Source organism: Macaca thibetana, chromosome 8, assembly GCF_024542745.1.
Source record: "Macaca thibetana thibetana isolate TM-01 chromosome 8, ASM2454274v1, whole genome shotgun sequence".
NCBI classification, from domain to species: domain Eukaryota; kingdom Metazoa; phylum Chordata; class Mammalia; order Primates; family Cercopithecidae; genus Macaca; species Macaca thibetana.
In genome coordinates, this window is record NC_065585.1 from 22001060 (window position 1) to 22024922 (window position 23863).

At 40.2% G+C, this 23863-nt stretch overlaps 1 protein-coding gene across 7 annotated transcripts in view; it reads right to left on the bottom strand.

The window, feature by feature from the left end:
• The window catches only part of TBC1D31 (TBC1 domain family member 31), a 72074-nt gene extending 49541 nt beyond the window's left edge, over nucleotides 1-22533 (bottom strand). For 3 of the 7 annotated variants that reach the window (XM_050801516.1, XM_050801512.1, XM_050801518.1), the window contains exons 1-4: nucleotides 21836-21997; nucleotides 17427-17573; nucleotides 11814-11929; nucleotides 8216-8394 (exon numbers count right to left, since the gene is read on the bottom strand). In XM_050801516.1, the coding sequence (XP_050657473.1) occupies nucleotides 8216-8394; nucleotides 11814-11929; nucleotides 17427-17573; nucleotides 21836-21912 (519 nt within the window). In that variant the 5' untranslated portion in view covers nucleotides 21913-21997. Of the gene's footprint in view, nucleotides 1-8215; nucleotides 8395-11813; nucleotides 11930-14841; nucleotides 14993-17426; nucleotides 17574-21507; nucleotides 21531-21580; nucleotides 21785-21835; nucleotides 21998-22487 lie in introns of those variants that run through there. The other 4 variants (XM_050801515.1, XM_050801513.1, XM_050801514.1 and 1 more) reach the window with 4 other exon arrangements.
• Nucleotides 22534-23863: the final 1330 nt, after the last annotated feature.

Below are 23863 nucleotides of genomic sequence, written 5' to 3' on the forward strand. Positions count from 1 at the left end.
AAATGGGGTGTATGTATATATTATTCCAACGGCAGTATATGACAGTGCCTTTTCCCTATACTTCCACCAACATTTGATATTTTTTAAACATCTATCAGTAGTTAATATTTAATATAGTGTTTATATTAGTATATAGCTCTATATATACTATATATATATACACACACATATATAGTAAAAAAAAAGCCACTGTCATACACTGCCACTGGGAGTAAAAATTAGTTAAATATACTATACTATATGTGTCAACAGCCTTAAAATATGTATCTTCCCAAATTAGTCAGTTTGCTTTTAAAAGTTAGTCCTGGCTGGGCACTGTGGCTCACACCTGTAATCCCAGCACTTTGGGAGGCTGAGGTGGATGGATCACCTGAGGTCAAGAGTTTGAGACCAGCCTGGCCAACATGGTGAAACCCCATCTCTACTAAAAATACAAAAATTAGCCGGGTGTGGTGACAGGTGCCTGTAATCCCAGCTACTCGAGAGGCTGAGGCATGAGAATCACTTGAACCGGAGGGTGGAGGTTGCAATGAGCTGAGATTGCGCCACTGCACTCCAGCCTGGGTGACAAGAGTGAAACTCCATCTCAAGAAAAAAAGTTACTCCTTTGGGAATATTAGGCAAAGTGTTTCAAGATAAGTACGTGTTAAGCATTTTTTTTATAAGAGTAAAAAGGTGCAAATGCATATATAATCCTATCTTATTACAGATTCAGTTTATTTAATGGACAACTGAGAGTGAAACTGATAGCAAAGTTGAAAATGCCATCACTTTATTCTCCTAATTTCCATTTTTCTATCACAAGCATAAACAATGCTTCCTTTTGTTAATACAAAATTATTAACGGAAATTAACCAATATTTTCTCATAAAAGTTTCAGTGGCCTCGAATATGATTTTGTGTGTCATCGATACAACACACACACACATATAATGCACTAGAGAACATACTGGTTAGCAAAAATAATCTACTTAGGATTAATGCCAATAAGACAATAAAAAATACTAACTCAACTACATCAGATACTGATAGATCAGGCAAGGGCCTGATCAAGCTCCTCACTTCATTCTTGGCTCACTTTGCTAAAGACAACCTGTGGTAGATCTTTCGCTATCAGATTCACTGTTAGGAAGATTTATATGAAGGCCTTACAGATTTCTATGATCTACAATGAATGCATTAAAACACTCTTTCAAAACTGATGTCAAAAAGTGACTTAAGAAAATTCTTATTATAATTAGCAGTCACTTTTCTGGAAAAGTAATAAAGTTTATTCCTACTGGGAAAAGCAGAAGCTTAAAAGTTAATGAGCATCAACTGCTATTTTAGCGGAATAACTGTGATAGATTATTGCCTACATGATTATTCATTAGTAGATTTGTGATTTTAATTGCCATATTTTAATGATTATAAATTGTTTCTAATGAAGCATGTTATTATTATTTAGATAGTGTCATCTCTTGAGAAACATAAAAACCTTAGGAAAGACTTCAAAACATTAACAAAGTATACTTTTTGGGAGGTTAGGTTCAAGGATGGAGCTGCAGTTTTTCCTTGTAGAACACAAAATTCCTAAGCTTTCCAATTCAGTTTGAGGAGGTAGATGAACTCTTTTCAAGGTTTATTTTATCTATCTATCTATCTATCTATCTATCTATCTATCTATCTATCTAGAGACAGAGTCTTCCCTCTGTCACCAGGCTGGAGAGCAGTGGCGCGATCTTGGCTCACTGCAACCTCCAATTCTTATGCCTCAGTCTCCCAAGCAGCTGGGACTAGGGCTGTGCCAACACACCCGGCTAATTTTTTGTATATTTTAGTAGAGACGGGGTTTCACTATGTTGGCCAGGCTGGTCTAGAACTCCTGGCCTCAAGTGATCTGCCTGCCTTGGCCTCCCAAAGTGCTGGGATTACGGATGTGAGCCACTGTGTCCGGCCCTTTTTCAAGGTTTAAAGAGTTTAGGATACTAATATTAGCAAGTTAAGGTCAAATGTATTATTTGGCAGTAATTTATTGAGTGTCCTGGGTACACAGGCTGAATTAAGTTCAGCAAAACACTCTTTATTAGATGTTTTCTGATATCCATCACAAAGCCTTTCTGATACCACAGTAATCACAAATCCCGGGGATTCCAAAATCTCTAACTAATGAGCCGAATATCTTACCTCCACGCATCAACAAAAGAATAAAAATGTACTAATCTGAAAAGGTATAACTGGTTTACCTGAGAAGCAGTAAGGCTTTAGATAAAGACAGGTTTGAATTCAAACTGCAACTCTCTTCTAAACTATGTGATACTGAACAGATTACTTAATCTTTCTGGACAAAGTACTTAATATTTCTGAACTTCGGTTTCCCTTCTTGCAAAATGGGGATAATGGTATCTACCCTTCCAGATTAAAGCTTGAAAATAACTATTTAAAATGTAGGTTCATGGAACATACTGAACAACGGGTATCTATTACTATTACTAATAATTACTACTAGTACTGCTTACAAAAATCAGCGGAAAGAGGTTACAGTGGTAGGTTCTTTACAAACACTCTGAAATCAAAGTTCCATAGTTCCTTTTCTGAAACCCTTGGGGCTTCAGAATGCAGATTTCCAATTTTAGATAGGTAGTGTGATGTATATTCTATAACATTATGTAGAACTTTAGGCGACCTGGGGCAATGCCCCATACTCAAATATATTAATATTTCAGCCTCAAGTCAATTCAGTTCAGATTTTGCTGCCAAATGAATTGAGGTCAGATCGCATTTTGCTGCTGAGTTATTTAAATACTTTTGGGTTTCTGAATTGTTAATATAATGTAGCTAAAAAATAAATAAATAACAGTTACCCCCCAGTTTTGTTTTTTTGAGACAGGAGCTCGCTCTGTCGCCTAGGCTGCAGCCCAGTGGTGTGATCTTGGCTCACTGCAACCTCTGCCTCCTGGATTCAAGCCATTCTTGTGCCTCAGCCTCTTGAGTAACTGGGACTACAGGCACACGCCAGCACACCAGCTAGTTTTTGTCTTTTTTGTAGAGACAAGGTTTCACCATGTTGCCCAGGCTGGTCTCAAACTCCTGGGCTCAAGCAATCAGCCTGCTTCTTAAAGTGTTGGGATTACAGGCATGAGCCCATGTGCCTGGCACCCTACAGCTTAGGCAAATTATCTAATTGCACTGAGATAATCCTATCATAGGCTTGATGGTTACAACAGCAACAGATGCAATTTTACTAAGCACTTACTATACAACCAGCACTGTCCTAACTTTGCGTAGATTATCACACTCAGTGCTGAAACCAACCCTGAGGGAGGGACTACGGCTGAGTATTCCTTATGCAAAATGCTTGGAACCAGAAATGTTTTGGATTTTTTTGGACTTTGGAATATTTGCATTATACTTACCAATTGAGTATCCCTACTCCAAAAATCTGAAATCTTAAATGCTCCAATGAACATTTCCTTTGAGCCTGATATTTGAGTAACATGTTGGCACTCAAAAAGTTTCAAATTTTGGAGCATTTGAGATTTCAGATTTTTGAATTGGGAATCCTCAACCTGTATTGTTTACTATTTTTTCCTACATATAAGGTAAATAGCTTGTCAAAAATGTTTAACATGAATCTACTCAAACCTTTAGACTTAATATCTAGTTTATAGAAAATGCAGGCGAAAGACATATGAGTTAAACAATAATGATGAAACAGAAAAAACAACTCCAGAATGTGGGGTATTTTCTAAGATAACTGGTCTGATCTCTCCAGAAAATTAATGTCATGAGAAAAAAAGTAGAAGACTAGGTTAGATTAAAAGAGCCATCGAAATTGAAATCCATAACAGAAGACCCAAAGCAAGTTACTGAAGGGTCGCATGTGTCATCAAAACAAATAAATAAATAAAAGTTCCATTTAAAATATAGAATCCGAATCTGTAATAAAAATAGGAGTTTAGTAAGAATTTGATAAGATTAATGTTTTTAGGGGCACATGTTCTCAGGCTCTCCTGAGGGCTGTGTCACCGGAAAAAAAACTTTAAAAAACGAAGATTTTACTTTAGTATTCAGGTTACAGTTATTTCCTGTTTTCAACAGAAGTGGTCACCACCTGGCCCATCTCTAGTCTTTGTACAGCCCAGGAGCTAAGAATGGTCACTTTTTTTTTGAGATGGGTCTCACTGTGTCACTGTGTTGCCCAGCTAGGTCTTGAATTCCTGGGCTCAGGGAATTCTCCCACCTTAGCTGGGTGCCTGGCTTTACATGGTTACATTCTGAAAGGTCATATAATTTTGCTCTTGAACTGCAAAGTCAAAAATATTTACTGGCCCTTTAAGAAAAATTCGCTGATAACTTGGACTATGGTGTTATTTTATTTTATTTTATTGAGACAGAGTCTCACTATTGCCCAGGCTGGAGTGCAATGGTGTAATCTCGGCTCACTGCAACCTCTGTTTCCCAGGTTCAAGTGATTCTCCTGCCTCAGCCTCCCCAGTAGCTGGGATTACAGGCATGTGCCACCACGCCCAGCTAATTTTTGTATTTTTAGTAGAGATGAGGTTTCACCATGTTGGCCAGGCTGTTCTCGAACTCCTGACCTCAGGTGATCCACCTGCCTCGGACTCCCAAAGTGCTGGGATTACAGGTGTGAGCCACCGTACCCGGTCCTGTTTTACTATTTTAGAGCAATTTACTGTATGCACACATCACACTATACATACATTTTCACATTTAATTTTATTCTTATAGCACTAACATTAATATACTTAGGCACACATGACAGTATACATACATTTTCCACAGTCCTAATTTTTAAACTAAAATATCTAAATGTCCAAGCAAGGTTTGCATTGGCAACTATTCAGCGTATACTCATTTTAATTTCATAGTAAAAAGAACAGATGGTTTCTGTGTCATGTGTCATTGTTTCATAACTCTGTTTCCACGTGGCTTCAACTCCCAATGTTCTCGTCTTTGGAACTTAAAATTCAAAATGTAAGCACTAAAGCAATTAAAGAAGAAAAGACCTACTAAAACATTTGGCCTAAATCCCTAATGAATAAGTTGGCACAACTTTTATCTCTTTTTAATTATTAAAAGCACATTAAAGGACTCTGGGATTTCCATGGAGACTACAAAGTAAATTTTTGGTTGACATGCACTGCTAGCTGTTCACGTTAATAACCTAGAAATTAAAAGCAGTACTGCATGTATAATATAACCTGAAGCAAAATAATTAATCACACAAGAGACTCAGATACTCCTGAAAATAATATTTAGCTAATGAAATAGAAAGAAAAAAACCTGAAAAGCAAAAGATGGTGGGCATTAAGGAGACAGGGCCTTCCAACCTAGCAATGCCACATTTGAAGTGGGTTTGAGGAATAGGGCCTGCGTGCTCATTTGAATAAAATCAGCCAAACAGAAAGTTTTGAAGAGGAAAGACCTATAATTCCATCTTCCTCTGACTTCTCCACTTCTAACATTTTGAACACCAAAGCCTGGCATAGAACAGGTGCCCAGGCTGGGCGTGGTGGCTCACACCTGTAATCCCAGCACTTTGGGAGACCAGGTGAGTGGATCACTTGAGGCCAGGAGTTTGAGACCAGCCTGGCCAACATGGCAAAACTCCATCTCTACTAAGAATACAAAAATTAGCTGGCTGCCATGGCGCACGACTGTAATCCCGGGTACTCAGGAGGCTGAGGCACAAGAATCGCTTGAATCTGGGAGGCAGAGGCTGTAGTGAGCTGAGATTGTGCCACTGCATTCCAGCCTGGGTGCCAGAGCCAGACTCCGTCTCAAAGGAAAAAAAAAGAACAGGGAGGAAGAAGGAAGGGGAGAGAGGGAGGGAGAATCGGTGATGTGGACAATGTAGTGTGACACAAAGTGCCAGCTCCCTTAGGGTGGAAGTCACAGACAGACCCCTAGAGCTGAAGAGGTATGACAGGCTTGGATATGGGGGCCTGGAGGAGGAAGAGTCACTGGGGCACTGCAAAAGGGTGGGACAGCCAAAGGCTCCTTGACTCCATCCCAGGATTTGGGAGGCCTGACTCTGCAGAAAGGCTCCAATCTGGCTTCACACCCTGCCGGCTCTGGCACTTGCAGCTGCCAGTGCTTCCAGTCTCCAGATCCCAGTGTCTTTGTGTTTGGGGAACAATAAACATTGCCTACTTCATTGAGGCAGTGTCAGGACCAAGTTGAGATAAGGTATGGAAAGTTCTTAATACAATGCCTGAAAATAGATTCAGTAGCTATTATCACAATTGAAGAAAGGGTGAGATCTGACTAGGTGGAGAGAGTGGGAAGGTTACTGGGTGTGGTAAGGAGGGAGGAGGGGGCAGCAGCATGGAAACCCTATGAAAGAGACCAGTTTGGATGTCATATAGGAAATCACAGGAGATGACAGCCAGGGGACATAAAGGACAAAATAACAATAGGAGCTGCTATATAAGGGCCTGGCACTCTGCCAAGCCCTTGACATGAATTATTTATTTTATCTCATTTTCTCACTAGCCCTGGTAAGGTGGTTACCACAGACCCATTTTCCTGCTCAGGAAACGGAAGCCCAGAGAGGTTGGTTATGTGGCTTGTCTGTAAAAAGAAAAGATAGAACCAAACTGGGGCACTTGCGGGGCTCAGAACAAGAGTACATCTGGAGGCCCATATACCATATGTTTCTACATAGGTAGAAAAAAACAAAAGAAATGGATTTTTAAAAGGTGGTATATTTATACAATGGAATTCTAAACAGCAATAAGAAAGAACAAATTATTAATAATATGGATGGATCTCAAAAACATTATGCTGAGCGAAAAAAGCCTTACATAAACTATTATTGTATAGTTCTATTTATACAAAATTTTAGAATAGGCAACACTAATCCATGGTAGGAAAAAGAAGAGTGGTGGCCACTCAGGGAGGGAGACGGTGGAATTTTCTGGGATAATGGTAATGCTACATCTACACAGGTTACACAGGTGTGTGTATTCGTGAAATTTAACAAATGAATACTTAAGACTTACATATTTCATTATATATAAATTTTACATCAACAAATATTGACCCCTAGTCAATTAAGTAAAGGCTTAAGTATTTACAGGGAAGTACGCTGATGTCTGAAGTTTACTTTAAAACACACACACAGCTGGGCACGGTGGCTCATGCCTGTAATCCCAGCACTTTGGGAGGCCGAGGCAAGAGGACTGCTTGAGCCCAGGAGTTTGAGACCAGCCTGGACAACATAGAAAGACCTTGTCTCTATAAAAAATTTAAAACTTGGCTGGGCATGGTGGCACGCGCCTGTGGTCCCAGCTACACGGGAGGCTGAGGCAGGAGGATCGCTTGAACCCAAGCTGCAGTGAGTTATCATTACACCACTACACTGCAGCCTGGGTGACAGAAAGACCCGTCTCAGAACAAAACACACACACACACACACACACACACATATTATTAGGAGAATTAATGAACAGAGGGACAGAAAGATGGACAGAGTGGCTGGGTGTGCGGTGGCTCACACCTGTAATCCCAGCACTTTTGGAGGCTGAGGTGGGCGGATCACTTGAGGTCAGGAGTTTGAGACCAGCCTGGCCAACATGGTGAAACCCGGTCTCTACTAAAAATACAAAAATTAGCTGGGCATGGTGGTGTGTACCTGTAGTCTCAGCTACTTGGGAGGCTGAGGCAGGAGAATCACTTGAACCTGGGAGGCAGAGGTTACAGTAAGCTGAGATCATGTCACTGCACTCCAGCCTGGGGGACAGAGCAAGACTCTGTCTCAAAACAAAGAAAAAGAAAGAAGGATGGATAGACCCATAAGAGAGTATAGTACCATGTAAAGTATAGTAGAGGATAGTACAGTAACGTGTTAACGGTAGAATCTAGATGCTGAATGTACATGTGTTCAAAAATTCTCACAAATCTACTGCGTGTTTCAAATTTTTCATAATAAAATGTCAGAGGGTTAAAAATGAAAACAAAACCAATCAACTAAGTGACTTTCGCCTTAGGAGAGCTGAAGTTACACAGCTATAATTTTAGAAAAGAGCTCACTAAGTCATAAATTGTAGCTATAGGCAACATCTTTGTGTTGGCCACTTTGCTTTGCTTGTTGCTGAGTTACAGAGCTACAAGGAGAAAGTAAATCATTACTCATATACATTTATATACCCTGTTGACCAAGAAATTAGCCCGAGAAGCACAACAGGTCAAGATGTCCCCTGTCACTGACCTTCTGTATACCCACAGATTGGCGAATATTCAGCTTTCTTTTTCTTTGAAAGGTATCCAAGTCCCATAATTGTGCTGTATCAGAAGAAGTGGTAATGGCGTATTTCCCTGATGCATGCACAGAGATTGAAAATACTGATGACTCATGTCCTCTCATCCAGCTAACTAGCTCCTTGGTGACTGTGGTAAAAAGTAAAATTGTTACCCAGGTAAAACATTGTACGTCTAGAAATAACACTACATATAAACACCATAGATGAACTGATCCAATAGGTGGTTAGGTATTACATGAGGCACCTCCATTAATATCCATAAAAATGGAAGCCTGTGGCTAGTTGATAAAGTATGACGGGACATGTTAGCAACACCTCATTCATGTAGGAGACAAGGCTGACAAAGGCTTTGATGCAGAATAACTTCAGAATTTATGCTAGTGAGTTTGGGCTTTCTCTTGCAGGTAATTTTATGTAAAAGAGTACCACATTTAGTCTGTGTTTTAGAAAGAGCACTTTGAGGGTATCTGGTGGAGGGGAAGAGATTGAACAAGAAAGACTAATTTATATGTTGCTGTAATAATCCAGGCAGGAGATAGGGAGGGCCTCAACTAAGAAAGTGGCAATGGAGAAAAGAACAAATCCAAGAGCTAGTAAGGAGAAAAACAAAAAAATATTAGTGATCAAGTTGATGTCCTGAGATATAAGAGAAGTGAAGGCTCCAGTGGTTCCCGCTTAGTTATTTAAGCAGATGGTGATATTGTTAGTGGATGTAAGAAATACATGAAGAGGGGCCAGGCGGTGGCTTACGCCTGTAATCCCAGCACTTTGGGAGGCTGAGGCAGGTGAATCACTTCAGCCTAGGAGTTTGAGACCAGCCTGGGCAACATGACAAAACCCTATCTCTAAAAAAATAAAAAAAATAAAAAATAATAATAAATACATGAGGAAGAACAGGTTTATCAGTGTGAGATAATGATAATACATTTGGTTTTTAAGCTTGAGTCTGAGGTACTTGTGTGTATTTGTGTAAGCAGAGCAAACAGTTTGGTAAAGTACCAAAAACTATTCATGATCATTATCACTGGCTAGTAAAAGCGTAGGTGATTTTTCTTTTCCTTTACACTTTTTTGTATGTTTGCAAGTTTTCTACAGTAGGCATGTTTTACTTTTATGATCAGAATTTTCCCCCTAGAAAGATGGAACTTGAGAATAGTCAGAAAGCAAGATATAAATCTGGGAAATGTTATGATAAAAAGTAGGTCAAAACTGAAGACAGAGAAACAGACAAATCCCTTAGGGAAACAGCAGTGGTTTCCAAACACCATTTGGAGGTCTGGCGTTAGTTAATGATAAATTTTCCACTGGTCTTCAGGGAAAGAGAAAAATACAGATAATGCAGTGAGTTTTTCATAAAGTCAAATTTAAAGTACTACTCTTTCATTTGTATTATGTCACTCCCTGTTTATGTAGAAAGAAAATCCCTTGTTTTATGAAATTGTATTTTTTCCCAATGTCAATTAGCAATATTAAAAGTTGACAAGCTATGTGAGTTCTTCCACTTTTTTAATTGGGTCAAAAATCCAAAGTCTAGGAACCACTGAAAGAATTCAGGAGACATGATTGAGAAGCAGTTAGAAAGACAGGAGGAGAACCAAGGTAATAGAATGAAAACTAAAACAAAACAAAACAAAAAACTTTCAAAGTAATCCCAATTGTTAAATGCTATAGAGAAGTAGGATGAAAACTGTAAAGATGACTTAAACGATCAGGGGTTAGGGTTACTAAGGACCTTGGAGACAGAAGTCTCAGTAGCATGGGGTAGGGGAAACAAGGGTCAGAATTCATCAATGGATACTGCGAAGAAGCAGAATTTGGCAGAGAGGGGAAAGAAAGAAGGAAGGAGACAGTGTCTAAGGAAGGGGCTTCATGGTGGGGGTTCAGTGAAGTAGAAGCAACTATAAGAACACGGAACAAGGAAGAAAAAGAGGAGAAGAGTGGAATCTAAGGAAAGGTGAGTTATAAAGACTTCATTTTTCTGATATTTTGTCACAGCAATGTTTGTAATGCCAAAAATTGAAAACAGTTTGAAAGTCCAGCAATAGGTAATAGGTTAAAAAATTATGGTAAACATCTATACAGTAGAATGTTAGGTATTGATTTTAGATATGCGATATGAATTTTAATGAGGTAAAATTATCCCACGAAACAATATAGACAGGATAATTATGCATTTGTTAGGAGATAAAAAAAGTACATACATAGAAAACAGACTGGAAAGAGAGAGCCCCATTATGAAAACACTGCGTCTCTAGGCCGTACTGCAGAATCACTGTGTTTTTTCTTCTTTGTATGTAGGATGAGAGTGTACTACAGTGATTAAGAGCAGTGACTCCGCAGCCAGACCACTTAGGCTGGAATTCTGGCTCCACTGCTTATAAACTGAGGGACTCTGATTAAGGTACCCATGTGCCTCAGTTTCCTCATCTGCAAAATGGGGATAATAAAAATAGTATTCATCTCTGTGGGTTATGATGATGATTAAAATTAATTAATGTGTATAAAGCCACAGAAAGTCCCTGGCAGGGAGTAAACACTATGTGTTAGCTATCACTATCTTTAATATTATTATTTATACATCTGCTGAACATTATAACACATTGATTATTTTAATAAGAAAAAAAAAAACAGTTGAAATATCTCTTTTTTAAGAGTAATAGGTTTAGTCTACAGAACTCTATGTTCTCAATTTAAAAACATAATGTGGTATAAAACACACAGGCTATATTAAAAAAAGATATTGTACCTGTGTAGTAAGGAATTTGACCTTTACAGAGCAGTCTGGCTTCTGTTTAGGCTCCTGGGAGGTAACCTCTAAACCCGCGACTTAGGGGTGTCTTTGTTATTCCTGGCGGGCCCCTCACACTATACCAGATAGTTTATGCTAAGAAGACTCAGAGTGGGAGATGGCCACACAAGAAAGGTCAACCACGTGATTAGAAGTTTAGGGCTTTTGGGGCGAGTGACATCAGACTAACTTCTTAGGAGGAGAGGAGGGCTGGAAATGGAGTCCAGCCACGTGGGGAATGATCCAATCAGTCATGCCTATGTCATGGCGCCTCAGTAAAAACTCTCGACACCAAAGCTTGGGTTGACTCCCTATGTCAACAGTGCTTGGCACAGATGGCCAGCCACACACCAATGCTGGGAGGGTTGTCTGGGAGGGCAATGCATCCCTGAGGACAATGGAGACTTTCCTTTTGGAAGCCTCCCAGATTCCTCTCCATGCTTCTCTTCCTTTGGCTAGTTATACTTTGTATCTATCCTTTTGCTATATTAAAACTATCATCATTAAGTGTAGGCTTTCCTGAGTCCTGTGAGTTGTTCTAGTGAATTATGAAACCTGACAGCAGTCAGGAAACCCTGACTTTGTAGTCAACCGATCTAAAGTGAGGCTGTTCCTAGGACCCCCAGCTTGCACCTAGTGTCCGAAGCGAGGGCAGTCATGGGGACAGCTGCGCCCTCAAGCTGTACAGAGTGACAAACTTCTTGCAGTTCTTCACTCTATATTTCACTCTGCTTCAAAAGAAAAACAGAAGTTCTTACCTGTATCAAAACATTTAATAGAATAATCAGCTAATGCCACAAGGAATTCAGATTTCCTACGAAGATTAAAGGCCAGAGCTGTGCAAGCTTGTGCTGTTCGCTGAACAAGATTGAACCTATTAAGAAATCATTGCATTAGTATCACAAATTCTTCCCACAATTATAAATTCCACGTGGAAGGAGTCCGTAGAGACGAAGAAAATGAAACCCAGAAAAATGAGCTACCATTTTAGGCCAAAAATAGATTATGAAGGGTGCTATGTGCCATATTAAGGAGTTCGGATGTTATTAGAATAGGAAACCACTGTAAGTGTTTAGCACAACAGAATCACAACCAGGTATGTGTTTTAGGAAGATGATCCTGGCAGCAATGGCAAATGGGAAGAGGGACAAGGAATAAACGAGATCACTAAGAAAGTTACTACAGAAAATCTCAGCCAGAGATATGGGAGCATAAATAGGAGAGGTTTCAGAAGCCAAGCAGAGGCTCGGTATGGATTAAACATGGAGTGAAGAAGGGGGAATCAGGACTTGCTCTTGTGTAGAATGAAGATAAGACTAGATACAAGGCTGTTGTGATGACTAAATGAAATAATACATGTTGAGTGCTCAGTAGAGTACTGGGCACCTAGCTAGAGTTTAATTTACAGAAAATTAAGCTTTTGAACTTAGGCAAAAGAGGAATAAGTTTGGGGGTAGGAAATGATAAATCTGCTTTTAAACATGTGGTTTAAGGCCCTGTGAAACTGATCTAGAGCCATGCTGTCTGAAAGAAATACAACGTGGGCTACATATGTAATTTAAATTTTTCTAGGAGCCATATTAGAAAAGTAAGAAGAAATAGGTTAAATTAATCTTAATAATATATGATATGCTTTGGCTCTGTCCTCACTCAAATCTCATCTTGAATTGTGGCTCCCATAATTCCCACATGTTGTGGGAGGGACCCAGTGGGAGATAATTGAATCATGGGGGCAGTTTCCCTAACACTATTCTCATGGTAGTGAATAAGTCTCACGAGATCAGATGGTTTTATACGGGGAAACCCCTTTCCCTTGGTCTTCATTTCTCTCTTGCCACCACTACGTAAGAAGTGTCTTTGCCTTCTGCCATGAATGTGAGGCCTCCTCAGCTACATGGAACTGTGAGTCCATTAAACCTCCTTTTCTTTATAAATTACCCAGTCTCAGGTATATCTTTATTAGCATGAGAACAGACTAATATACTTTATGAACTCAATATGTATCTAAAACATTAGTATTTCGATATTTAATCAATTCAAAATTATTGAGATATTTTACACTTTTTATCATATTAAGTCATCAAAATCCAGTGTGTATTTTAATTTTACACATGCTTCATATCTCAATTTGGACCAATCACTTTTCAAAGGCTCAAGAGTTACTTGCAAGTTAGTGGCCCCTGGAAAGCCCAATCTAGAAGAGTTCTAGTAGGTAGTAGTAGCAGAAGTAGGTCTAAGTCAACAGTGTTTACATGGCAGATGAAGCCTGAGGCTTGGTGGTGATGTGATTATTGAAAAGAGTGCCTGAAATATGGAAGGAAGCAAGCCAAAGACAGATGTCTGGGGAGCACAACATGAAAGGGGCAGGCCCTGGAAGAAGAGTCAGTAAAACAAGGGGGAAAAATGATCAGAGAGGTAGAAAATTCAGCAACTGCTGTACCCCATGAAGCCAAAGAAAAGAATCTCAGGCAGCATGGGAAGACAAGAGTGTTTAGTGTTTTAGTAAAATGAGAACTGAAAAGTGACCAATGGATTGAACAATTAGGAAGATTTTGAGGTAGCCCAGTATACTGGGCTTTATGATCAAGCCTGATTTTAAGTCTGAGCTCAAGTCTGATTTTAAGTCCGAGCTCTGCCGCTAACTGCTCAGCTCGGCCACAGATGTTTTTAGTGAAGGGTGGCAGAATATGCCATATCAGAACATGCCACTTTGGCATGAGCATTACTTTGAGCTGAAGGTAACTGAGAAAAAGCAGATATAAGAAAAGCTCTCAGCCAGGCGCGGTGGCTCATGCCTGTAATCCCAACACTTTGGGAGGCCAAGGCAGGTGGATCATGAGGTCAGGAGACTAAGACCATCCAGGCCAACGTGGTGAAACCCTGTCTCTACTAAAATACAAAAAATTAGCCTGGCGTGGTGGTGCACACCTGTCATCCCAGCTACCTGGGAGGCTGAGGCAGGAGATTTGCTTAAACCCAGGAGGCGGAGGCTGCAGTGCCCTTGATTGCGCCACTGCACCCTGGCCTGGGTGACAGAGCGAGCCTCCACCTCCAAAAAAAAAAAAAGAAAAGCTCTCTGCCCTTGTCTAAAAGTTTACATGAATTTGCATACATTTACAAAGGTGTCCCTCTTCCCTTCTCTACCAGGAAGGATAACAGTTGATCACAGGAGTTGACTTTAGATCTTCATCATCCTGGAAATAGCACCAGAGAAATATATATGACTACCATTAGTTTCCCATATATTTGCCTTCCCACAATTTGCTGCCCTGAGAGACTCAAGGTCCTCTTCTTTTGTCTTGTCACTTCTCTAAAAATGTACTGTTCTTTGACAGAGATGCTATATAAGCCAGAGTATAAGCCACTTTTTGAGTTAGTAATACCTGGACAGTCACGTGTTACATGCACGATACAAGTTGATAGTGTCTCACACTAATACCCGGATACTCTGGGTATTCTCATGTGTTACATGCATGATACAAATTAATAACTTGTTCAATCTGCTCTTGTTAATCTATCTTTTGTTACAAGGGGCCCAGTTGAGAATTTAGAAGGGTAGAGGAAAAATAATTTTTTCTCCCCAACAACCAATAGTGAAAAGGGGACAATGGACAAAATAGTAACACTCATGGTGCAATGTCTCAGGGGAGGCTATAGAAGATAGGGATTAGCACTAGAAGAAATTAAGATCACCTGTTTTTATGAATAAGGTAATGAGGGCTGAACTTTATGAATAAGGTAATGAGAGCTGAACTTTACGAATAAGGTAATGGGGGCTGAACTTACAATATACTTGAGGCTGCAATGCGGAAGGAGAAAGGAAAGCTTGAAGGTGTCTGTTTTCCCATGAATCAGGAGGCCTGGCAGTCAGAATAAGAGTGGAGTCCAACGAAAGGAGGCAAGGAAATTGGTAAAGGTTTGCGACACTTGGTGGAGACTAGGCAAAGTAAGTAACGGTAGATAAGCAAATGAAGTGCAAAGAATCCTCAATATTGAAGTTCATTATTCTGTCATGAAATCAATCAACAATTACTTTTATTTTTTTCAGGAGTATTAGCAAATAGACAGTGGTACTGATTTCAGATTGGGAATTGGTGAGGTAAGTTAAACAAGAATAAAGGGTAGAAAAGTTGGGCCCATTACTTTTTTGGTAAAGGGCAGAAACAATGATTTATAGATTTTTACCTAATGAATCACAGATAAGTAAATTATATGTCATGTCTTTTCTTGAACTATTTGAGAACAAGTTACCATGATCAAGTTTCCTATAAATAAGAAAACTCTCCTACATAATCACAATATAACCATCAGCACCAAGAAATTACATTTATACATTACCACCATCTAATCCTAGAACTCCAATCAAATTTTGCCAATTTTCCTAATAATGTTCTTTATAGCAAAAGGATCAGCCCAGATTCATGCCTTTGTCATGTCCCTTTCATCTCCCTCAGATTAGGAGTTCTGTAGTCTTTACCCAACTTGCATGATCTTGACCCCTGTGAAGATTACAGGACAGTTTTTTTATTAGATGTCCTTAATTTAGCTTTGTGTGATGATCTCACTGATTAGATTCAGGTTATATATCTCGGCAGGAATATCACAGAAATGATGCTGTGTTCTTCTCACTGCATCCTATCAGGTGGCACACAAATTTTGATTCATTCCACTACTGGTTGTATTAACTTTAGTCATTTGATTAAGGCAGCGTTTGCTAGGCTTCTTCATTATATAATTACTCTTTTTTTCCTCTATAATTAATAAGTATTTTGTGGGGAGGTACTTTGTGACTATTCAATATCCATTCCTTATTAAACTGTTTGTTGATTCCAACATGAACTCATAGATTTCAATTTTATTCAATGGACGACCCATCTCCAACATGACCAGAGGGAGCTCCTTCAAGCTGGCAACTGTGTCTTTTTGACACATCCCGAACACTCTTTGAACAATTCCTTCTTTCTGGCTACAAAATGTTACAGGCTCTTCCTGTACTTTCCCTGTCCACATTCTGAAATTGGCCATTTCTGCAAATATCCTTGATTCCTTTTAGTAGAACGTGGTACTTTGAAAATAAGAACTCATCACGGGGTATATTCATTGCTACCGGCATGCTGTTGCTCCCAGGCCCTCTGAGTGTACAAAGCTAAGGAATAAGTGTACATATAGTTGTACATACCTCTATTTAGTTCTATATCTATCTCTATATATTCAAAACCAGGGGTTCAAACTGATATGTCTAATTCCAATACAATGCCAAGGGGTTTATTCTAGTTTTCTGCCTTCCATAATTTTTAAGTCTCTTTTCTAAGAGTGAGAAACCTGGCCCTCATTATCCCTAATATATTTATTTGATAAAAGCCCTCTGTATTAAACTAGCTTCCCATCACTGCCCCATTCACCATGCAGACACCCTCTGTCTCTCTTTCTGGGCTGCTGCAGCTCTCCTTCCCACCTAGCCCCACTGCATGAATATCTACCTCCATCAATCCCACCTCATTGCTTTCAGACTAAATTGTTTCACAAGGGAAGAGAAGAGGAAGAAGAGTGAAAATCAACTCTTTTTTTTTTTTTGAGACAGAGTCTCGCTCTGTCGCCCAGGCTGAAGTGCAGTGGCAGTGGTGCGATCTCGGCTGACTGCAACCTCCACCTCCAGGGTTCAAGTGATTCTCCTGTCTCAGCCTCCCGAGTAGCTGGGAAAACAGGCACACACCACCATGCCCAGCTAATTTTTGTATTTTAGTAGAGACAGGGTTTCACCAAGTTGGCCAAGCTGGTCTCGAACTCCTGACCTCAAGTGATCTGCCCGCCTCGGCCTCCCAAAGTGCTGGGATTACAGGCCTGAGCCACCACACCCAGCTGAAAATCAATTCTTTAAAATTCTTAGATATGGCATGCCATAACAACAATGTGCAAGGAAAATTGCGCTCTTTCTACATTGCCTGATGATGTACCAGAAATTGATAAATCAGCAATAATGGGCTGGGCACAGTAGCTGGAACTCGAGAGGTGGAGTTTGCAGTGAGCCAAGATTGTCCCACTGCATTCCAGTCTGGGCGGCAGAACAAGGTTCCATCTGAAGAAAAAAAAAAAAATAGCAATAATAAATTTTTAAATTTAAGAAAAAAAAAAAAAAAACTACTAGAGATGCTATTAAAACCAGCAGTTTAATTCTCTAAAATGTGAACCGTATTATCATTCTGTCCTTTCCCACTTTCTTCCTTCAGCACCTATGACAGTGTTTTGCAAGGTACCTGAAATATAATAGAACTTAATAAATCTTTCTGAATGAATAATGAATAGCAGGTATGAAAACACTCAGTGAATTAATAACTTGTTAAATAACGTAGATATCAACAGTATCTGCTTACCTGTTTCCATACAAGTCAAAAACATAAATATTTCCTTGGTGGTCCCCAGCAATTAAGCAGTCGCCTGTGCCATCAAAAGCCACATTCAAAAATCGCAAAACTTTTGGATGGTAATCGGAAGTGTTGTGAATGATGTTCACTATAATTCTGTCAAAGAAAAAAACCCAAACATTGAAATTCTATATCACGTATTACTTGATATTATGAAAAATATGGCAAGTAAAGCATTTTGTCTGTTCATTCTTCCCTCTCCTACTGCTACCGCTATACTGCCTCTCCTCTAGAATCAATCTTACCAGGATTTCAGAAAAACAGTTCAGAAGCTACTCATTGTCAAAGCAGCTACTGTTCATTTATTCATCAATTACTTGAAAACTCATTGTGTCAGATGCAGAACAAGGCAGGTGCTAAGAATACTTGATATGCTCCCTGCTTCCATGGCACTTACAGTTTAGTAGTAAGGACAGACATTAAAAAAATAAACACACATATAAACAGATTTATAAACGGTGATTAAGTGATACACAACAACAGGGTATGAGATTTTGTTTTTGTGTATGGAATGTTTCACAGTGAATTCAGTGCGCATGAGTTTACTTTCATTTCTAATGTATCTACCATGAATACCCCTGGCAGGCGAGTTTTGTAAGGACAGGACCACTGCTTGCTCATTACTGTACCCCAGCACCTGGCCTACAATACACAAAAGACACTCAAAATACACCTGCTGAATGAACAAATGCTTTAAGAAATCATTCTTTAAAACCCATATTAATCATACTTCTATATAAAAAAGTAAGGGAGTTTATATTCTAGAGACACATATGGAATGATTAAACTGTTAAATGAAAATGAAAATATTCTAACCTGAAGTTTCAAACACTGACACACACACACACACACACACAAAATTAGAAGAAAAAATAAATGAGAAAAATCAAAACCAAACACGTCTCTAGAAAAATCATAAAAAATTAGCCAGGCATGGTGCATGTGCCTGTGATCCCAGCTATTCAAGAGGCTGAGGTGGCATTATCACCAGAGCCTGGGGAGGTCAAGGCTGCAGTGAGCCATGATCATGCCACTGCACTCCCACCTGGGTGACATGTAAGACCGTGTCTCCAAAGGAAAAGAAAAATCTACATATAGGGAAAAAAAGATGAACACAGTCAAATATTAACAGCAGCTGTCTGCAGGTAATAGCGATATGGTTAATTTTTTTCCCCTTTCTACTTTTCTATATTTTAGACATGTTCTTTAACGATTACATACTATTTTCATAACAGGAAAGACAAGAATACACAGCTATATTTGTTTAAATTTACCCTTTTTTGAGAGAAGGATCATATACCCTGTTGTTGAAAGAAAACTTCATAAAATTAACTTACAGCACAAAATAACTCCTTAAAATAATATGTGTGTATATTCTGGTCACAAAGGCCAGAATAATCCCATTCTTTATTGCAACAATAGTTTTTAATCATGAAAATTTTATCTTAATTGATTTTTCATAAATTTCTGGATTTTGTTGTTTTTTTTTTTTTTTTTTTTTTTTGAGACGGAGTCTCACTCTGTCATAGAGGCTGGAGTACAGTGGTGCAATCTCAGCTCACTGCAACCTCTACCTCCTGGGTTCAAGTGATTCTCCTGCCTCAGCCTCCTGAGTAGCTGGGATTACAGGTGCCTGCTACCATGCCCAGCTAATTTTTTGTATTTTTAGTAGAGACAGGGTTTCACCATGTTGGCCAGGCTGGTCTCGAACTCCTGACTTTGTGATCTGCCCACTTTGGCCTCCCAAAGTGCCGGAATAACAGGCATAAGCCACCGCACCTTGCCTAGTTTTTGGATTTTATATTAGAAACATTTATCTTCATTAAAACTTGATTAAAGCATGCTATATTGAATTAAGTGGATTAAACATTTTCTTCATGTTTATGTAAACATAAGGCTTTTTAGATTCGTTAAAGGAAACAGTAAAATTCTTAACAATACTTATTTGTATCTAGTCCCCAAGGAATTAAAAACACAACAATAAATGTACAGAAATGACAAACAATATCAAAATGTTTCATGGCAACTAAACTCAGAGCAAACAACTTTTTCCTCCAGTCTTATTTTCTATAACACTTATTACATGTTCTGGCTACAAAATTACATAATCATTGTTCAAAATATGAAAAATACAGAAATACACTAAGAAACAAATACTCAATTATAATCCTACCTTGTAAATGTAATCATAATAGTGACATTCAGCCCCTCCGATTTTTCATATAAATCCCACATAAAATATTTATTTTAGAGCAACTTACTTTCAGATTCCCACAGATTGCCTGACAGAGTTCCTCAGTTCTCAAACATAAGAAGAATATCAAATATTTACTAAGCACCAAATGTGTAAGACAACCTGTCTGCTAAATCCGATTATCCCCACTGACAGCCTTAGCGATTAACTTGCCCAAGGTCACAGAGTTGGTAAACGGACATTTACTTCAACGAAATACATCTGACTCCAAGTCAGTGCTTTCTGCCTGTCTAAACAGCATGAACAATGGGTTTTAACGAACACAAAAATAAGCTATGTTTTAGTGGAAAAAGCAAACAAGACATTTGGATAATCAACTCATTTCTTTCACTTTTTGAATCTTGCACATATATCTAGATATTCTGTACCAGCAAGAAAGAGAAAGGTGAGTTGGCTATAACTTTTAGAATGTTTAGAGAATACCAGAGGTGGGAGTGGTATTTACACAAACTCAAAATTTGAAAATGAAAAACCTAAGGAATCCCCACTTTAGACAAAATTTTTTATTCAATGTAGTTGAAACAGCGGCATTGATAAAGAGGCCTGACAGTAACCAGGAACCAAACAAGCTGCTGGTAAAACGTTGCACTTTGGATATACATAGCAGGCACTTAAAACTGATTTGTCCGCCGGGCGCCGTGGTTCACGCCTGTAATCTCAGCACTTCGGGAGGCCGAGGTGGGTGGATCACGACGTCAGGAGATCGAGACCATCCTGGCTAACACGTCTCTACTACAAATACAAAAAATTAGCCGGGAGCGGTGCGCCCGTAATCCCAGCTACTCGGGAGGCTGAGGCAGGAGAATCGCTTGAACCCGGGAGGCGGAGGTTGCAGTGAGCGGAGATCGCGCCACTGCACCCGAGCCTGGGCAACAGGGCAAGACTCTGTCTCAAGGAAAAAAAAAAAAAAAAAGGTCTGACTTGTCAAGAAGCAACCAAAGGATCAACAGAAAAATCACTAGAGGCCAGGCGCGGTGGCTAATGACTGTAATCCCTACACTTCGGGAGACTGAGATAGGCGGACCACCTGAGGCCAGGAGTTGGAGACCAGCCTGGCTAACATGGTGAAATCCCGTCTCTACTGAAAATACAAAAATTAGCCGGGTGTAGTGGCGCGCGCCGGTAATCCCCGCTACTTGGGAGGCTGAGGCAAGAGAATCGCTTTAACTCGGGAGGTGGAGGTTGCAGTGAGCCCGGATCGCGCCACTGCACTCCAGCCTGGGCGACAGAGCAAGGCTCCATCTCAGAGAAAAGAAAAATCACTACTAGAACAAGAAACACACTGAAACAGGAACTCCAGCGATTTCCGTGAAATCCTAGGGAATTAGAAGCAATAAGACCACTCTGCGTGCAGAAATCGAAATCCAAATGGCACCGCTTTGTAGCAAAGGCTTCCACGGAAATCACACAAGACAGGCTGAGCCTCAAACAGGACAGGTAATTGGGAACAGAATGAAAAGTAGCGCTGGCCGTACTAGAAGCCCCCCAGCAATGCATAATGAACGCCCCTGCCCCTACATACACGCCAATATGTAAACTCTAGAGAACTCCAGAGAACCGGAAGTGTGTTTTGTTCCTTCGCCCTCCCCAGCACTTAGAGGCGTGCTTGGCACACAGTAGGCGCTCAACAAATTGATGAATGCTTGTGCGTCTAAACACATCCAAGGATTTAAGGATGGATAAACTGCAGCCTTTGGAAGAGGCAGAATTGTCCTGCTCTTCCAGCCTGCATCTCCCCCAGGAGTTCTGCTCCAGCTGCAACTGTTAAATACTCACTGAACACCTACTACGTGCCAGGGGCACTAGCGGGATACCGTGATCATTAAAGCAGCAGAGTCCCAGCACACACCAAAAGCCGCAAGTTCCCACGTCTGAGAACCACCTGCCTCCTCCTGTCCCGGACCAGACCCCTGCTCTCAGAACTCAGAAGGGGGTCTCTGCGGATCCTGGCGTCCGGAGCCACCTGTTCCACCGCAGGTCATCCAATCCAAGGATGTGGGGCAAGGTCAGAACCAGAACTCGGACCGCTACCTGACGCCCGGCGTACCCTCCTCGCCGGTCTCCGTCCCCTCCACAGCCCGCGCCCTCCCGCCACGGCCTTTACCCGTCCCGCGTGGCCGGGGACGGCTTGCGGTGCCATATCTTGCCGCTCTCCTTGTTGCCGAGGTCAGTGCTCTGCATGGCGAAGGTCGCCCACGACCGCCGGCGGCCCGCTGGGTAACCGTCCCAGTACCTTCCCGGCAGGCCCAGCGCTCCCGGCCCGGGAAATTTGAGCGCCGGCCACGGCGGCCTGGATACTGCACCCGCCGGCCGTACCAACCCCCTTTCTAATAACAACCAATCGGAAGGCGGATCCCTCCCACCAACCTCCGCCAAAGCGGCCACTCCCTCTCTGGACAATGGAATCGACCAAAGACCTTCTCTTAGACTCCGCCTCTTTCTGAGCTCAGTCTCCCCGCCCCCGGACCTAAAGCCTTCTGGGAATCGCAGTTTTCTGCAGGTGGATCATAGACGCGAGGAATTGGCTTGGGAATTCTGCCTTTTGGGACCCTCGTGGGGTTTTAGGCTCCCATCAGAGGCAATAAAAGTGATTTTCTCCTGTGGCCTCTGCATTCCATTCTAAATTGCTTTTAGGGATTAAGGAATTGTATAGAAATAACTAAGAGAAGCACGGAGACAAATGCAGAGAAGGAGACAAATACATTGAGAACTGATGGGTTCCTTTCATAGAACGTTCGGGCTCAAAAGAAACTTACAGATGAAATAGTCCATTCTTCTTGACCTTTTCACCATGCTCAGGGTTTTGTTTTGTTTCTTCAGTTCCGTAATCTGACAGGACCTTCCGGCATTGTGATGTCCAGTCCACCAATCACGGTCCGGGAAAGCAATAATAACAACTGGCTGCCTTGACTTTAGTGTTCCTTTGATAAAAATTCACCTAGTGCCTCCGGAGTGTTTACTAGGTATGGGGCACTTTTCTACTTGCTTTCCGAATATATCAACTCATTTAATCCTTGTAGCAAATGTACAAGTTAGGTAGTACTAATTATCTTCATTTTTAGTGCTCTGTGAGGTTGTGCATTAATTTCCTGAGGCTGCCCTCACAAATTACCACAAACTTGGTGATATAAAAAACAGAAATGTATTCTTCGGAAGTTCTTGAGGCCATACATCGGAAATCGAAGTGTCTGCAGCCTCCTTTCAGGCTCTAAGCAAGATTCCCTGGCTTGTCTATTCCAGTTTCTGGGGGTTGCTGGCTTTCTTGACTTGTGATCGCATGGCTCCATTCTCTGCTTCCATCTTCACACGTCTTTCTCTTCCAGGATGTATCTTTTTCTCTTCTGTCTGTTTAGAATCTCCCTCTGTTTTTCTCTTATAAGGAAACTTGCCATTGGGTCCATGTGAATAATACAGGATGATCTCTTCATCTCAAAATCCTTACCTTGATTACATCTGCAAAGACCCTTTTTCCAAATAAGGTAACAGTCACAGATTTTGGGATTAGTATGTGGACATATATTTTGGGGGACCACCAATCCACCTATTACAGGTAAGTACTAATATTATCCACTTTTGCAGACAAGGAAACCTTAAGTCTTTCCATTCCTAGTCTCTGTGTTATTCCACAACAGAAAAATGACGTTAAAAAAAATTGTATGCTCATGATATTGGAAAAGTTCAAACTCTTGATCAGAAAAGCAAATTCTCAAAAAAAATACTAATGCAGATGTTTAAGCTTTATATTGTTATCAACGGGTATATATGGATATATACACACACACGTATACATTTACAACACTAATTGGTAGTTTCTTATATTCTACTTCCTTTCTGAATCATTAGTCCCTCAGTAACAGGCACATACTGTTTATATGTATATATACACACATATATGTATATATGTTATATAATACATATATAAAGGTATATATATGTATAAAGATATATAGTATAAGTATACCTATATACCTATAATATATATAAGGTATACTATATACCTATTATATATGTAAGGTATACTATATACCTATTTACATATAAATATACCTTTAGTATACAGTATACTTTTGTATAGTATAAAGGTGTACTATTTATATGGACTTTTATATGTATTTACAAAGGTACATAGTTT